We start from the raw sequence: 18,109 nt of genomic DNA, 5'->3' as shown, positions 1-18,109 counted from the left end.
ATTGTCTTGTTCCGCTTTTAGTATTTTAAAGATTTTCTAGGTTTTGGGACCTGTGATCACGACGAGCCGGAAACACAGGTTGGTTTCCAGAGGTGAGTTGGTATTGCCTGATTTATGTTCACAGGATATTGTCTTGTTCCGCTTTTAGTATTTTGAAGATTTTCTAGGTTTTGGGACCTGTGATCACGACGAGCCGGAAACGCCTGCACAAGGCGCTTCTGGAGGAAGATGTCACCAGGAAGTACACGAAAAGGCTCGTCACCATAGTTATCACACAATACGGTAGGATGTATCTAAAAGTGATAAAACAAGTTCCATTTTCGGATATCCCCTTTCATTTATATACTTTCTAATTTTACTTATTTTGATAACCGTAGAATCTGAAAGCATGATCAAATGATTTTCACGTAAAATAAAACACGCTGTTGTGTAACAATGTATATTTCTTATTGAAAAACAGATATATTCGCTGTATTCGATCTGTATACTGAATAAATTGATAAAACAATTTAAGCGACATTATTTTCATCTTTTTTTGCCATTATTATTATCATTTAAACACATTTTGGTAACTTAAAATTTTCTAGTAATTTCTCAACGAAATCTAGTCCCTAACCTTATTTTTTACAGATTTTTAAATGCCTGTGTTTCGATCATTTGAGAACAAATTAAATATTGTACAGTATGCATTTTTGATTTATTGAAATAGCTCTATACTTATAAGATAAAAGCGGTATACCTCCTGAAATCCGCCATGTTCACAACGCCTTACCGGAGCGGAGACCTCTTACTGTGGACAAGTTTGACAAGCTGACGCAGATATAAAGAGTAAGTGACAGTCTAGTTTGTCTCTGGCAGCTGGGCATGTCTATACCAGATGGGTTTGTCCCTAGAAAATGGGCATGTCCCTGGCAGCTAGGCATCTCCCTGGTAAGTTGGCTTGTCTATAATAGCGAGGCTAGTCCCTAGCAGCTGGCTTGTCTTTACCAGATAGGCTTGTCCCCAGAAAATGGGCATGTCCCTGGCAGCTGGGCTTCTCCCTGGTAAGCTGGGTTGTCTATAATAGCTGGGCTAGTGCCTGGCAGCTGGGCATGTCTATACCAGATGGGCTTGTCCCTAGAAAATGGGCATGTCCCTGGCAGCTGGGCTTCTCCCTGGTAAGTTGGCTTGTCTATAATAGCCAGGCTAGTCCCTGGCAGCTGGGGTTGTCTTTACCAGATGAGCTTGTCCTTAGAAAATGGGCATGTCCCTGTCAGCTGGGCTTCTCCCTGGTAAGTTGGCTTGTCTATAATAGCGAGGCTAGTGCCTGGCAGCTGGGCATGTCTATACCAGATGGGCTTGTCCCTAGAATATGGGCATGTCCCTGGCAGCTGGTCTACTCCCTGGTAAGTTGGCTTGTCCATAATAGCTGGGCTAGTCCCTGGCAGCTGGGCATGTCTATACCAGATGGGCTTGTCCCTAGAATATGGGCATGTCCCTGGCAGCTGGTCTTCTCCCTGGTAAGTTGGCTTGTCCATAATAGCTGGGCTAGTCCCTGGCAGCTGGGCATGTCTATACCAGATGGGCTTGTCCCTAGAAAATGGGCATGCCCCCGGCAGCTGGGCTTCTCCCTGGTAAGTTGGCTTGTCTATAATAGCCAGGCTAGTCCCTGGCAGCTGGGCTTGTCTTTACCAGATAGGCTAGTCCCTAGAAAATGGGCATGTCCCTGGCAGCTGGTCTTCTCCCTGGTAAGATGGCTTGTCTATAACAGCTGGGCTAGACCCTGGCAGTTGGGCTTGTCTATAACAGATGAGCTTCTCCCTGATAGCTGGGCTTGTCTATAGCAGCTGGGCTTGACCCTGGCACGTGGACTTGTCTATAACAGATAGACTAGTCCCTGGCAGCTGGGATTGTCTTTAACAGCTGGACTAGTCCCTGGTAGCTGGGCTTGTCTATAACAGATGAGCTTCTCCTTGGTAGTTGGACTTGTCTATAGCAGCTGGGCTAGTCTCTGGCACGTGGACTTGTCTAGAACAGCTGGGCTAGTTTCTGGCAGCTGGGCTTGTCAATAATAGCTGGGCTTGTCCCTGGCAGCTGAGGTTGTCTATTACAGCTGGGCTAGTCCCTGGCAGCTGGGCTTGTCTATAACAGCTTGACTAGTCCCTGGCAGCTGGTCTTGTCTATAATAGCTGGGCTAGTCCCTGGTAGCTGGGCTCGTCTGTAGTAACTGGGTTTGTCTTTAGCAACTGTGCTTCTTCTTGGCAGCTGGGCTTGTCTATAGTAGTCGGGCTTGTCTTTAGCAGATAAGCTTGTCCCCGACAGCTAGACTTTTCCCTGGAAACTTGGCTTCTTCCTGCCTGGGCCTGTCCCTGGCAGCTTGGCTTGTCTCTGCCAGCGGGGCTTGTCCCTGGCAGTTGGACTTGTCCCTGACAGCTGGGCTTGTCTCTGCCAGCGGGGCTTGTCCCTGACAGCTGGGTTTGTCCCTGGCAGCTGGGCCTGTTCCAAGCAGCTTGGCTTGTCCCTGGCAGCTGGGCTTGTCCCCGACAGCTGGGCTTATTCCTAGCAGCTTAGCTTGTCCCTGGCAGCTGGGCTTGTCCCAGACAGCCGGGCTTCTCCCTGGCAGCTTTGCTCGTCCCTGGCATCTTCTTGGCTTGTCCCTGGCAGCTGTGCTTGTTCCTGGCAGCTGGACTTGTCCCTGACAGCTGGGCTTGTCCCTGGTATCTTCTTGGATTGTCCCTGACAGCTGGTCTTGTCCCTGGCATCTTCTTGGCTTGTCCCTGGCGGCTGTGCTTGTTTCTGGCAGCTGGACTTGTCCCTGACAGCTGGGCTTGTCCCTTGCATCTTCTTGGCTTGTCCCTGACAGCGAGGCTTGTCCCTGGCATCTTCTTGGCTTGTCCCTGACAGCTGGGCTTGTTCCTGGCACCTTCTTGGCTTGTCCCTGACAGCTGGGCTTGTCCCTGGCACCTTATTGGCTTGTCCCTGACAGCTGTACTTGACCCTGACAGCTGGGCTTGTCCCTGGCACCTTCTTGGCTTGTCCCTGACATCGGGGCTTGTCCCTGGCATCTTTTGGCTTGTCCCTGACAGCTGGACTTGTCCCTGACAGCTGGGCTTGTTCCTGGCACCTTCTTGGCTTGTCCCTGACAGCTGGACTTGTTCCTGGCACCTTCTTGGCTTGTCCCTGACAGCGGGGCTTGTCCCTGGCATCTTCTTGGCTTGTCCTTGACAGCTGGACTTGTCCCTGACAGCTGGGCTTGTTCCTGGCACATTCTTGGCTTGTCCCTGACAACGGGGCTTGTCCTTGACAGCGGGGCTTGTCCTTGACAGCTGGACTTGTCCCTGACAGCTGGGCTTGTCCCTGGCATCTTTTTGGCTTGTCCCTGACAGCGGGGCCTTTCCCTGGCATCTTCTTGACTTGTCCCTGACAGCTGGACTTGTCCCTGACAACTGGGCTTGTCCCTGGCATCTTCTTGGCTTGTCTCTGACAGCTGGGCTTGTCCCTGGCATCGTTTTGGCTTGTCCCTGACAGCGGGGCCTGTCTCTGGCATCTTCTTGGCTTGTCCTTGACATCGGGGCTTGTCCCTGGCATCTTCTTGGCTTGTCCCTGACAGCTGGACTTGTCCCTGACAGCTGGGCTTGTCCCTGGCATCTTCTTGGCTTGTCCCTGACAGCTGGGCTTGTCCCTGGCATCTTTTTGGCTTGTCCCTGACAGCGGGGCCTTTCCCTGGCATCTTCTTGGCTTGTCCTTGACAGCTGGACTTGTCCCTGACAGCTGGGCTTGTTCCTGGCACCTTCTTGGCTTGTCCCTGACAGCTGGGCTTGTTCCTGGCACCGGTTTGGCTTGTCCCTGACAGCTGGGCCTGTCCCTGACATCTTCTTGGCTTGTCCTTGACAGCTGGACTTGTTCCTGGCATCTTCTTGGCTTGTCCTTGACAGCTGGACTTGTCCCTGACAGCTGGGCTTGTTCCTGGCATCTTTTTGGCTTGTCCCTGACAGCTGGGCCTGTCACTGGCATCGTCTTGGCTTGTCCTTGACAGCGGGGCTTGTCCTTGACATCGGGGCTTGTTCCTGGCACCTTCTTGGCTTGTCCTTGACAGCGGGGCTTGTCCTTGACAGCTGGGCTTGTCCCTGACAGCTGGGTTTGTCCCTGGCAGCTTGGCTTGTCCCTGTAGTTTAAAGTGTATAGTTAGTAACGGGCTGTCCCCCTTGCAACTGAGCTTGTCCCTGGCTCCTTATCCCTTATATTTCTACTCTACAAACTATTCACATGTACTAGATTCGAAAATATGAATGAGCTGGATGTCTTGAAAGTTGAAACAGAAGTTAAAGCGTCTGACAAAAAAATCATACGATTGCCTACTCGCACTTGCAGAGAGCTCAAGTATTTATGAAAGTTCTAAGTACACGAGTTTTGTTGCCAAAATTAACAAGTGGGTTGTAGAGATCTGTGAAGTAAACTCTTTGAAAAACGTATTATGCAACAGAGAAAGCAGATAAAGAGAAATGTCGGAATGAGTTGCGAGATGCCAAGAACTTTGTAGATGCCCCGCCATCTGGTAGTCTCGTCCGTTTTTTTTATACACTTGAAGATTATCACTTAGGGAAAGTCGGAAAAAGAAGTTACTGATTCTACTCTTTAAAAGTCTACCAGCATTTGTGACCGGGACATATGGCGGAAGGATTTGTGACCGGGACATATGGCGGAAGGATTTGTGACCGAGATATATGTCGAGAGGATTTGTGACCGAGATATATGCCGGCAGGATTGGTGAACGGGACATATGCCGACATAATTTGTGACCGGGACATATGACGGCATGATTGGTGAACGGGACATATGCCGACATAATGTGTGACCGGGACATATGCCGGCAGGATTGGTGACCGGGACATATGCCGACATAATGTGTGACCGGGACATATGCCGGCATGATTGGTGACCGAGACCTATGCCGGCATGATTGGTGACCGGGACATATGCCGACATAATGTGTGACCGGGACATATGCCGGCATGATTGGTGACCGAGACATATGCCAGAACATGGATAGTTTGCCGTTTTTGACTTCATGCGTGATTTAATTAATGTAATCCCATACATTAATGTTGCACACATGAGAATAAACAACCAAAACGTGAAATGTAATAATGTTAAAGTATAATACAAGACACTGACCTTATTTTCGTGTTTTAGGCCACCTAAGGGGATAAGTGTAAAGGATTGTTGGGTGTCCGTCACAGAACTTTAGGTGCCTCGACAACAGAAAGAAAAAAAAACAACTTCTCGCCTGAAACCCCGTGTTCCATATTTTGAAATAAGTGTACATGTATTACAATGTTTCTTGCGCGCCCAACTACTACACGCTCTCTTGAATCAACGTTCAAACACATGATAACTACCAGCGCTTTTTTTAACCTTTACGATGATAGTAAAATCTTTAAAAGAAGTATATTGTCAGATATGGCCAATCCTGATTATGAAATAATTTCACATGTAAGGTCATTAGCCAGACATAGACCCTACTTCAATTGAAATTTTTCTTTAAAAAAAAACTGGTCAACACCCAAACACATCCCCAACCATTGAAAGGATGTTGGGGGAGGGGAAACTGACTGTCCCTTCTTATACGGCTATGATTTAAACATGGTGAAACATTTGTACGCACAAAGGATATAGATCAATTTCCAAGTCGTCTCGATCTACCAAAAACATGTGTCGTTAAACTATTGTTGGGTGTCCGTCCCAGGGGCTTGGGCTGGTGTTTCCTATTTCTACTTAGTGATAATTGTTATTAATTACTTTTGATATTCAATGATATCGAATGACCTAAAACATATTACATAGACTGTGGACGGAGTACGGGGCGACCTTTCAAGTTAAGGAAGAAAAAAAGTTAGGTAAATAACATCTAGTTAGTGCGCCTGGAATTTTTTGTCGACAGGCAGACAACTATTTAAATCACACTGATATGCATACACTGATATGATACAGGGGCGGATCCAGAATTTGACGTTAAAGGGGGCGTAAGTTAGGGGTGAAACCCTTTGACTTGCGCCCTTCCCCACAAAACCTAAATGATTTGGTTTAAAGTGCTGAAAGATGGATTTTCCCCAAGAAAACTTTGACAATTTCTAGTCCGAAATGGTGCATTTTGGGCGTATTTTAATATTTTTTTCCTCCTTTATCGAAATAAAAAAGTAAACATGTTTTTGTTAATTAAGGGGTGGGAGAGGGGCGCCGGGTGCGCCTTCCACTGCATCCGCTAGTGTAATCTTAAGGACGCATGATATTGCGTCCATATCAGGGTTTATATAATTTTACATAGCTGCCTATACACTTTGAGCACTGTATATGTGAATGATAGAGTTTGACTTCTGTTTGGATATTTATTAAACTTATAATTTGAAATATTTTTTGCAATGAATATTTTCATTCATGAAATACGTGCGGAATCTAAAGAGCTCTAGCCCAGTGACTAGAAGTAGATCTGTGTCGCCAATATATAAGGTAATTTCTACAATCGTCGAAACTTTTTCCATAATGCTGTATGCATGATACAGTAAATAGTATTGGTAATCCAGTGGAAACTACAGGGACAAGTCCAGTAGATAACGATCTAACGATGACATTGTTAAGAGGCATATGAATATTTGATTATATTTTTGGAAAATAGCTCATTGCGCTAATGTTTCTTGTTAACGTATACCCGACCGTTTAACTATTTAAAAGATTATCGTATCTAGTAGCTTGCGTAACTCATGCAGACAAAATAACACTGTCGTGCGTTATAAAGATTCATAGCAAGTTTTTTCTGGAAAAGAGATCTTTGTGAAGCCTAAAAATAATGAGGGAAACAATATTTATTTATTCGAGACATTTCGCTGAGAGTAACAGAAAGTGCCACACTGTCAACACCCTGCACCACACGTTAGTTCATCAAATGTTTGAAAGAAATGTCTAAAATTTACATACAATGTATACGTAAAAATATTACAAAAAATCAAATCTAATCATAATAAAATCCAACCGACCCTTTCTATATGTTTAAGGTCTAATAATAACTACCAAAATGAAAATAATTGTTGAATTACAGTGATCTCAAAATTGAAAAGGGGGCATAAACAGGCGAAACATGGCAACTCAGGGTCTAAATGTTGCGGATTATGTTGTGATGGCGATATTTGTCGGTATCTCTTCGCTGATTGGGTTTTACTACGGACTATGCACGAAACAGCGAACCACTGAAGAGTATCTTCTCGGAGGGAGGAGAATGCATTTACTTCCGGTTGCCATTTCGCTAGCCGTCACGTTCCAGGTTACATTATACTAACTGTATTACAGTATTTGCTCGTACAATAAGTTTTAAAGTGTTAATTTAAAACATAATTATATATTTACTCACCTAATGCTAATTAAAAACTACTGATACTTTTCAAACAGCACATTTCGTTCAGTTCAATTAACTCCACCAACCGTTATTTGAGGGAATAGGTAAGAATTTAATACTCCGTCTTGGATATCTTCATATCGCATTGGCCAGGCAACGGCATACAACTTGTTTTTGTTATTTACAGTCGGCCATTTCAATTATGGGGACGTCTGCAGAAATATACATGTACCACACTATGGGAACGTATGGTGACATTGGGTTTATCATGGCAACGATCTTCCAGGCGTTTGCAATTGTACCTCTCATGCATCCACTGAAACTGACCAGCTCCTACGAGGTAGACATTAGATAACACATTAGGATTAGTTCGTCTTCATCAAAAAACATAACTAACAAGAATGAGAAAAAAATAATTCTTTGAACATGTAAATTATATACAATACAACAATAATATGTGTGTAAATGTTTAAAGAACAGCACACTTTCGTATGTAAAACGCCAACGGTAACCTTATGTTTGCATTAAATGTAGTATTAAAGCTGCACTCCCACAGATTGAATGTTTTGACGACCCTATACATATTTTTTGGTCTTAGAATGAGTTAATTTAAAAAAAACAACTGCGATCTGATCTTTTGTCTTATAACACTGGTTTGCAGATATTTACCAAAAAAATAAATGCTCATCCCTAGACAAAAAATAAAATAGTTGTCAAAACGGTAAATCTGTGAGATTGCAGCTTTAAAGTCCGATGTTTTACACGAAATTGCATCTCCTATGGTGTCGTACATGGCAACATAACACACAGTTTCATCATGTCCCTATCTCACTCTTTCTATGGCAGTACCTGTACCTACGGTTCGAGTCCCGGGCTGTCCAGTTATTGGCAACTGTGCTTGGTATGCTGCAGACAGTAAGTGTTCTTATGTTTGTATAAGGTGTCGGCGGATAAGATCCATAACAGTCTTGAGCCATTAGATTTCAAGATTTATTGTAGATGTTGTGAAAGTATTCCAATAAAAACTTTCTATTAATGGCAAAACATCGGTTATACTTTAACACTTCGTCCGTGTGACCATGGGTATAAATAGATTACTACTGGAAAATTCGAAATCATATTATAATAATTGCCAATATGTATACTAATTAACTCACACGAGAAAATTTTTAAATACGTTATGATATAAGTGGTATATGTCTACGAATTGAGTCTACTCCGATTACGATCAAGACCTCCATTTTCATTCATTTTCAGTTGCTGTACATCAGTATTGTTCTTTTTACCCCCGCACTAGCGTTAGAGGCAGGTAGGATCAATAAACCCCCGCATTAGCGTTAGAAGAAGGTAGGATCAATATACCCCCGCACTAGCGTTAGAGGCAGGTAGGATCAATATACCCCCGCACTAGCGTTAGAGGCAGGTAGGATCATTATACCCCCGCACTAGCGTTAGAGGCAGGTAGGATCAATATACCCCCGCACTAGCGTTAGAGGCAGGTAGGATCAATATACCCCCGCACTAGCGTTAGAGGCAGGTAGGCAGGTAGCATCAATATACTCCCGCACTAGTGTTAGAGGCAGGTAGGATCAATATACCCCCGCACTAGCGTTAGAGGCAGGCAGGATCAATATGCCCCGCACTAGTGTTAGAGGCAGGTAGGATCATTATACCCCCGCACTAGCGTTAGAGGCAGGTAGGATCAATATACCCCCGCACAAGTGTTAAAGGCAGGTAGGATCAATACACCCCCGCACTAGCGTTAGAGGCAGATAGGATCAATATACCCCCACACTAGCGTTAGAGGCAGGTAGGATCATTATACCCCCGCACTAGTGTTAGAGGCAGGTAGGATCAATATATCCCCGCACTAGCGTTAGAGGCAGGTAGGATCAATATACCCCCGCACTCGCGTTAGAGGCAGACAGTATCAATACACCACCGCACTAGCGTTAGAGGCAGACAGTATCAATACACCCCCGAACTAGCGTTAGAGGCAGACAGGATCAATATACCCCCACACTAGCGTTAGAGGCAGGTAGGATCAATATACCCTCGCACTCGCGTTGGAGGCAGGTAGGATCAATATACCCCCACACTAGCGTTAGAGGCAGGTAGGATCAATACACCCCCGCAATAGCGTTAGAGGCAGATAGGATCAATATACCCCCGCACTAGCGTTAGAGGCAGGTAGGGACTATATATCCCCACGTTAGAGGCAGGTATGATCAATATATCCCCGTACTAGCGTTAGAGGCAGACCGGATCAATATACCCCGCACTAGTATTAGAGGCAGGTAGGATCAATATACCCCCGCACTCGCGTTAGAGGCAGACAGGATCAATATTCCCCCACACTCGCGTTAGAGGCAGGTAGGATCAATATTCCCCCGCACTCGCGTAAGAGGCAGACAGGATCAATATTCCCCCACACTCGCGTTAGAGGCAGGTAGGATCAATATACCCCCACACTAGCGTTAGAGGCAGGTAGGATCAATACACCCCCGCAATAGCGTTAGAGGCAGGTAGGATCAATATACCCCCGCACTAGCGTTAGAGGCAGGTAGGATCAATATTCCCCCGCACTCGCGTTAGAGGCAGACAGGATCAATATTCCCCCACACTCGCGTTAGAGGCAGGTAGGATCAATATACCCCCACACTAGCGTTAGAGGTAGGTAGGATCAATACACCCCCGCAATAGCGTTAGAGGCAGGTAGGATCAATATACACCCGCACTAGCGTTAGAGGCAGACCGGATCAATATACCCCGCACTAGTGTTAGAGGCAGGTAGGATCAATATACCCCCGCACTCGCGTTAGAGGCAGACAGGATCAATATTCCCCCACACTAGCGTTAGAGGCAGGTAGGATCAATATACCCCCGCACTAGCGTTAGAGGCAGACCGGATCAATATACCCCCGCACTAGCGTTAGGGGCAGGTAGGATCAATATACCCCGCACTAGCGTTAGAGGCAGGTAGGATCAATATACCCCCGCGCTAGCGTTAGAGGCAGGTAGGATCAATATGCCCCCGCACTAGCGTTAGATGCAGGTAGGATCAATAATTATGCCCCCGAATAAGCGTTAGAGGCAGGAAGGATCAATATGCCCTCGCGTTAGTGTTAGCGGCAGGTAGGATCAATATGCCCCCACACTAGCGTTAGAGGCAGGTATGATCAATATACCCCCGAACTAGTGTTAGAGGCAGGTAGGATCAATATACCCCCGTACTAGCATTAGAGGCAGGTATGATCAATATACCCCCGCGCTAGCGTTAGAGGCAGATAGGATCAATATACCCCGCACTAGCGTTAGAGAAAGGTAGGATCAATATACCCCCGCACTAGCGTTAGAGGCAGATAGGATCAATATACCCTGCACTAGCGTAAGAGAAAGGTAGAATCAATATGCCCCCGCACTAGCGTTAGAGGCAGGTAGGATCAATATGCCCTCGCACTAGCGTTAGAGGCAGGTAGGATCAATATGTCTTCGCACTAGCGTTAGAGGCAGGTAGGATCAATATGACCCCGCACTAGCGTTAGAGGCAGGTAGGATCAATATACCCCCGAATAAGCGTTAGGGGCAGGTAGGATCAATATGCCCCCACACTAGCGTTAGAAGCAGGTAAGATCAATATACCCCGCACTAGCGTTAGAGGCAGGTAGAATCAATACACCCCACACTAGCGTTAGAGACAGGAAGGATCATTATACCCCCGCACTAGCGTCAGAGGCAAGTAGGACTAATATGCCCCCGTAATTGTGTTAGAGGCAGGTAGAATCAATATACCCCCGCGTTAGAGGCAGGTAGGATCAATATGCCCCAGCGTTAGGGACAAGTAGGATCAATATGCCCCCGAGATAGAGGCAGATAGGATCAATATTGCCACGCTTTAGAGGTAGGTTGGATCAATATGCCCCCGCGTTAGGGTTAGAGGCAGGTAGGATCAATATGCCCCAGCGTTAGAGGCAGGTAGGATCAATATGCCCCAGCGTTAGGGACAAGTAGGATCAATATGCTTCCGAGATAGAGGCAGATAGGATCAATATTGCCCCGCTTTAGAGGTAGGTTGGATCAATATGCCCCCGCGTTAGGGTTAGAGGCAGGTAGGATAAATATGCCCTCGCATTAGGGTTAGAGGCAGGTAGTCAGTGAAAGCATGCTTTTCCAGGTCACGGCCAGAAATTTTGCAGCAAATACTTAATAATACTACAGTGCTTCATAATCTAGGGGTGTCAATTACATTTGTCTGGATTCTTAGTCACATAGACATCTTAGGAAATGAAATTGCTGATAAAATTGCAAAACAAGCATCAAGGCAAGGTTCACGAACAAACATCAAATTAAGCGTCCCCGAAGCATACAGCTGGATAAAGAAACTAACAAAAAACAAATTTGTAAGAGACTTTGAAGTATATAAACTTGAGCACAATTTTGAATATGGGGAAATTAACACCACAATCAAAACATACAGTACAAATACACTTAAAGATAAAGTCTTTACACGATTACGATTAGAAACGAGCATGCTTGCTGCTGATAACTATGCAAATACTGACTGTTGTACACAATGCGGTGACAAAGAAACATTTTACCATATTTTTTTCAAATGCCCATCATATAAGGAACAACGGGAACACTTAAAATATGATATGTTAGGAACAGGATTCTGAGCAAGTTCATAACACTAATAAATCAACAAATTCACACAAAATATAACAATTTCAAATGATCCATGCCCAGTACAGACACGCGAAATGTCAAATTTGCAGCTATAATCAAGTAATACACTTAAAATAAACCAGCACGATCATTGTATACGCCGAGAACCACTATCTGGACCCTTATCAAAGGGTGGTAATACAATGACTGCTTTAACTATAAATATATTTCTGATTAGGTTCATAACACTAATCAAACTAAATTTAAAAGAGCAAAAAAAGGCACGATCATTGTATACGCCGAGAACCACTGATTTGGGCCCTAATCAAAGGGTGGTAATACAATGACTGCCTTATCTGAGAAGGTTCACAACACAAATCAAACCAAAATTAAAAAAATAAAATAACAAAAAACAGAAATAAAATAAAGGAAAAAGAAAAACAGGCACGAGTAATGAATTTAATGTAAACTTAAAATAACGAGCACGATCATTGTATACGCCGAGAACTACTATCTGGACCCTTTACAAAAGGGTGGTAATACAATGACTGCTCTCTGAATACAAATAAATTTAAAAAAAAAACAACCTCACAATATAAAATAGTAAAAACATTTATAAACTAAAATAAAAAAGAAGGAAAAAAGGCACGATCAAAGACTTTAAAGTTAACCTAAAATAACGAGCACGATCATTGTATACGCCGAGAACCACTATCTGGACCCTTTACAAAAGGGTGGTAATACGATGATTTCTCTCTGAATATAAATAAATTAAAACTTTAGTTTATATGTATATGTATATGTGCATTTTACTGTTTGAAAATATACGAAAAGGACGCCATGGACTTCTGCATGATATCAAGAACGATATAATGATCGACTTTCCAACATTACCGAGCCCGGAAAACAAACACTCCATCTCCGGAGTTATGAAATGAACGCTTAAAATATGGATTTTCATTACTTAAAATAGTAATTATTTTAAAGATGTATAATCTACGTTGTGGTGACGAAACATTTCTTCTTCCGTTTTCACATGAAAGGATGAGGTATTACAGAGTATGATGTAACACATAGATCTTACTAGAAACCTTTAAATGCAAGTCACCACGACGCCAAACGAAACCAAATTAATGTGCGCCCGGAATAGTAAAAAAAGAAACCAGTATCGAAAAAATATCAAAATTATAAAGGCTCAAGGACCTATCAATTGTTCTAAATAAAACTCGTACACAACCGTAGTACCAGTAGGAGTCCAGGATGATGCATGTTATATGCTATGCAAGGTGATGGTGTTGTTTTAATAACGCTTCTGGTCTAGATACATTGTATGAAAGTATGCATACGGAAATAGAGCATTACTGGACCAGAGGCTACATATGTATATAGATGTCTTGATAATCCAGTATGAATGATCACTGTTAAAAAAATTGTTCGGCCGAAGTAGTCAAGAGAGAAAAAAAACAATATCGGTATAAACTGTATAGAGACATTTTGAGTTAACAATTCTACCGATTTAAACCGTTACATCCATAGTACTATTAGAAGTCCATGATGATATTACATGCCATGCTTGGTGATGGTGTTGTAATATAACGCTTCTGGTCCAGGTTCATTGATAGGAAAAACAGTTTTTGATCCTATCCCTAGTCCATTCATTCACTTAAAGATATTTAAGTTTTGAAAGTACATTTTGTTACGACCCATTGATAAAAAAGAGAATGCATTGGACCAGGAGCTACATAACTGGGTATAGAAAGTATACTATGTATTTTTATCCCGCACATACATATTAAAATGGAAACGAATCGGGCGCGGGCCGATTTAAAAAACAACAACAAAAAACCTTTATATTATTATTATTTTAATTGTTTGTTTAAAAAATAAACCATAGTAACCCTCTCTGTATATGTACATGAACACTTAAAAAACATGTAGGGAAACAAGTAATGTCAACGCACCCTCTGGTCTTGAAGAAGTTTCAATAATTAAATAGTGTGGCAATAGTTGGGCATCGACAACAAAGTGGTCAGTTCATATATATATTAGAAATATAAATTCATATAGTGGGTGAAAAGTCCTGTTCTCACAACACTTTCTTGTCAATGAACTGATCGCGAGTCTTGTCCATCCTCGAAAAATACCATTCTTACACGTTTAACAAATGTTTTTTAAGATACAACGCAATATCTAAATTACAACTGTAGTTAAGACTAGAGAAATGAAACCATATCCAATATTCAGAGCTGTGGGGCCACTCTAGATGTCATGGCAGGTAGGATCAATATGCCCCCGCATTAGGGTAAGAGGCAGGTAGGGTCAATATATCTTTTCTCGAATATCATTTAAAGCAACGCCTTAATGGCATGCATGAATTAAAATGTCTTTCACCTAAACCGTGCCATGTATTGTGTAACTGCTCGTAAATTCAATATGTGTATATATGCTATCATTATGAATACATCCATAAGGCCTAAAAAAAAATATGTCTGTTTCCTGTAACCCGACCGACCGTAATTTTTTACCGCCGACCGCAATTTTTTTATGCCCCAAAATTCGAAAAGTCAGATTTTTAGCGATCTCTGGCCTATGATGACAACGATAATTTAAATATTTTGGTAGTGTCCGAATCGTTGCATAGTTACAAACATTTCCGGTTTGGCAAGTTGAAACAATGGCAAAAACCTTAATGGCTGTGACATTAAACTGCAGGGCTTTCAATTGACCCGAGCTCCCGGGTTTTGATGCACGGGAATCGTAAAAGACCCGAAATCAACGCATCATCCATTTGTAATATGCAACAGTTTTGACACGGAATATTTCGGTGTGAGAGTCGGTATCATCTGAAAGGAGCCTCAATGCATGATCTGAATGTTTGTTTAACCCGCAAGAGCAATTTACACCCGAAGTGACAAGTGATTATCGATCTGGAATCTGATCGGTAACCTTGTCAATTGACCTTACGACAGCGGCTTCTAAGCCACGCCCCCTGATATCAAGGGAGCGAACTCTGTCTATGTCCGTCAAACAAACGAGGAAGTAATGGCGTCTCGCGTCGTTTCGCTTTCCGATATTCCTGACAAATTATCATAAATGTGACATTACAATGCGAAAAAAAATAGAAGTCAAAGGAATTTGTAACTGGCTGCTACATCGGTAGGCTCGATATATCTTTAGAAAATGACGATATCTAACATTGACGGGGTGAAATCTATCCAAGTCAGAGAAAATCGGATAGCCGCCATGTTGTCAACATTGACATCGATACAAAGGAAAAGCGTGTGTGTGACGGATACTGTAAATGCAAACAAGGGTAAGTTTAACTTTTAATAACACCGGTCCTTCTTACAGTATTGTTGAAACAAAGATTAAATCATCGCACAATATGAGTAAATCATAAATGGCCCGAATGGGGAACCCGGAAGTGACATTAAATAACAGTTACATGCCAGCTATACAGTATTACCTTGTATTCTATAGTATGAGCAGAAATGGTTTATTGGAGTTATGTATAAAAAGTTTCAGTTCTAAGCGATTGAACACTCCCCCTTATGAATAATAATGTAATAGTTGACAAGTGACAATTGTGGGTGATACCAATCTGTAACTTTTGCATTGCTCAAACATTCACATGCTTTGATTTTTGTTCTTACAGAAATTTTGGAACATGTTCACACACTCTGGCTGTAAAAGAAGACCTGGGAGGAAAATTGCCCCCGGTGTGGGGCTCGAACTCACAACCACCAGAACACTAGCCCGGCGCTCTAACCAACTAAGCTGACCGGGCAGCTGGTTCTAACCCACACACACTACCCTCCCCCCATTTACCGGTTAAGGCTGGTGGAGGGTCTCCTGCTATTTACCGTTGACACCATTAAAGTATTCTGATTGATGGAGATAAGGAAGTCCCCTTATAATTGTCTTCAACAAGCCTACCGCAACAGGGGACCTAGCATAAGACCGGAAACCGCCCCCCCCCCCCACACACACACGATATTTGCCAGTCCAGGCAATGTCAACCGCAAGAGAAAACCAGTGATGACAAGTTTTACAAATAATCGGTAGGACCTATTTTAAAGCTTTTTATAACATTCAGTTTTACTTTGCTGTACAAAAGTAATGGACTATTTGTCCAGAGAAAAACAACAACCACAAAACATTAGCTATTATCTTGTCAATATTTCATTATGATATACATGTAGAAAGCAAACATCAAAGGCAGTAGCATTTACAGCTAGTATTAAAATATTTAACAATACATGTAACTGATTTATTTTAATGTTGGCATCTTTTATTTATTTCAGGAAAGTGTGGTCTTTTGAAGAGAGTTCTTGAAGTTGTTCAGCATGTTGTTTTGATGGATTCTTGGAAGGATGTACCTCTATGATGTTAGCTTCAGTTCTGGATTATAACACCAGTTGTTGCATATTTAATATCAGATTTATTAAATACATTGTTGTTTTGCAAACATTACTTAAACTTTGATATTTCTTTGGTGTTTATGTATGATATTGTAGATGAATATCTCTTTATTGCAATGGCAAATATATTTTAAAATATATAGCATTAGCAGAAGTTATTTTTCACTGTTAAAGCTGCACTTTCACAGATTGATCACTTTGACAACTTACACAGGATTTGATTGCATTTATCATATTTTGGCTCGGAGAAGTTTGCTTTGTGATTTATATATTAGTTCTTAATTTAAAGAATGTCAAAATAAGCCGATTCTGAGACAAAAAGTGTCAAACTAGAATTCTGTGAGAGTGCAACTTTAAGAATACTGTTAATCGAGTGTGCATGTGATCCGGACTCTGAACATTGGATGAACTATCATTAAATATTGTAGAATTACGTAAATGGCCCAAAATATAAGAATAACAATGAAAATATGTACACGTTTGACTTGTTCTTTATTCATAATAAGTCTAAGTCTTTACAGCACATGTTTGGCGGAATCAAGTTCTAATGAACATAATAATTGATATAAATGTGCAATGAAATAAATTGTTTTATACAGAAAATAATACCTTAACGATTCAGACCGATCTGTTCTCGTTTTTTTTGGTGGCTCAAATATTTATCTGAGTTTTGGAGGAGGCCTAGCTGGTGTGAGCTGGTCAAATACATTAGCTGCTTGAGGGTCAGGGTTTTCTTGATTGGATTTCCCGTCGACAAAGTGCTGATATGAAAATAAGAAATCTATGAAATGTGTCGGAATGACAGCTACAAAAGCCATTGTTTACATAGGAACCATACGAGTAGATGAGATTCGGAAGCATGCGATGGTTCGGACAAAAATTTAGTTGTAAGATATTTCCTGATTTACTTTGAAAGCAAAGCAGTTTATAAAAACTACATAACGGTATCAACAAAAGTACCTCTATCTTGAATGAAATCAATCGTGTCCATGTTGAACCTGATATTAAATGGCCATTAATGCCGATTTGACAACACAAGCCAAAGCATAAATGTACGATGTTTATAGTTTAAAAATAGTAACACTTATTTAGGTCATGCACGGACAATTTCAGTATTAAATAAATTTTGAGCGGATTGAAATAAGTAGTTTTGTTCAAAAAAATACTTTTGTACAGACTTATAGATGTTTCGCCTTTGAACGATCTTTCAAAATTTCCAAGTTCAGCTGTTGATGAGGTCTTCCACAGAGTCTGATTCAGCACTTGCATTTTTCTAAATAACTCGCTGGTTTCGAATACGGAACGAATTGGAAGCCATCTTTAGTCGGCCTGGCTACCTTGTATCCGAATTACAAGTGCCATGACAACACCTTTTTACCATAATACTTAAAAAGGCGAGGAATTGCCAGCGCATGTATATGACGGACTCTGGTCAGTTTGACGGACAAAATGGCGGATAGCAACACGGCTTATCAGCCCTGCATTCTGATTGGCTGATAGGACCTGTCAATCAAATCCTGTCGTAAGGTCAATTAGCAGCGCTCAAACTCAATGACGTAGTATTAACTCCGCCCATTATGCAAATTAACGGATACCTTCCGCTTTTTCGCTAAGTGCAATGGTTTTGAAAAAGAACAATGCTAGGATATATTTTGTT

General features: G+C 42.3%; 2 protein-coding genes and 2 long non-coding RNA genes across 4 annotated transcripts; 2 read left to right on the top strand and 2 right to left on the bottom strand.

Moving 5' to 3' along the window:
* Window positions 1-2,538: 2,538 nt before the first annotated feature.
* LOC128208460 (serine/arginine repetitive matrix protein 2-like) lies at window positions 2,539-3,993 on the bottom strand. The gene is made up of 2 exons (XM_052912023.1): window positions 3,648-3,993; window positions 2,539-3,500 (listed from the first exon to the last, which is right to left on the bottom strand). Exons 1-2 carry the CDS (start codon window positions 3,991-3,993, stop codon window positions 2,539-2,541), a joined length of 1,308 nt encoding a protein of 435 aa, XP_052767983.1.
* Window positions 3,994-7,094: 3,101 nt separating this feature from the next.
* Window positions 7,095-8,732, top strand: LOC128207594 (sodium-coupled monocarboxylate transporter 1-like). The gene is made up of 4 exons (XM_052910631.1): window positions 7,095-7,294; window positions 7,554-7,706; window positions 8,213-8,281; window positions 8,624-8,732. The coding sequence occupies exons 1-4, from the start codon at window positions 7,112-7,114 to the stop codon at window positions 8,699-8,701; spliced, it is 483 nt and encodes a 160-aa protein (XP_052766591.1). The 5' UTR covers window positions 7,095-7,111; the 3' UTR covers window positions 8,702-8,732.
* A 6,308-nt stretch (window positions 8,733-15,040) lies between these two features.
* LOC128207592 (uncharacterized) lies at window positions 15,041-16,927 on the top strand. Its single transcript, XR_008256732.1, has 3 exons — window positions 15,041-15,344; window positions 15,687-16,092; window positions 16,336-16,927. It is a non-coding gene; the product is annotated as an uncharacterized LOC128207592 (long non-coding RNA).
* LOC128207593 (uncharacterized) lies at window positions 16,304-17,610 on the bottom strand. Its single transcript, XR_008256733.1, has 3 exons — window positions 17,413-17,610; window positions 17,062-17,213; window positions 16,304-16,432 (listed from the first exon to the last, which is right to left on the bottom strand). It is a non-coding gene; the product is annotated as an uncharacterized LOC128207593 (long non-coding RNA).
* Window positions 17,611-18,109: the final 499 nt, after the last annotated feature.

Source organism: Mya arenaria, chromosome 11, assembly GCF_026914265.1.
Source record: "Mya arenaria isolate MELC-2E11 chromosome 11, ASM2691426v1".
Classification (NCBI taxonomy): Eukaryota; Metazoa; Mollusca; class Bivalvia; order Myida; family Myidae; genus Mya; species Mya arenaria.
Note: the sequence above shows the minus strand (reverse complement) of the source record. Positions and strands in the feature narration are given on the sequence as shown.

Coding starts and splice junctions, on each gene's coding strand:
- LOC128208460 (XM_052912023.1), bottom strand. CDS start 3,993: ATGCCAGTGACAGGCCCAGCTGTCAGGGACAAGCCAAAAAGATGCCAG. Junction 3,501..3,647: donor TGCCAGGGACAAGCCCAGCT/GTCAGGGACAAG, acceptor CCCCGCTGTCAG/GGACAAGCCAAAACGATGCC.
- LOC128207594 (XM_052910631.1), top strand. CDS start 7,112: ATGGCAACTCAGGGTCTAAATGTTGCGGATTATGTTGTGATGGCGATA. Junction 7,295..7,553: donor CGCTAGCCGTCACGTTCCAG/GTTACATTATAC, acceptor TGTTATTTACAG/TCGGCCATTTCAATTATGGG. Junction 7,707..8,212: donor AACTGACCAGCTCCTACGAG/GTAGACATTAGA, acceptor TTTCTATGGCAG/TACCTGTACCTACGGTTCGA.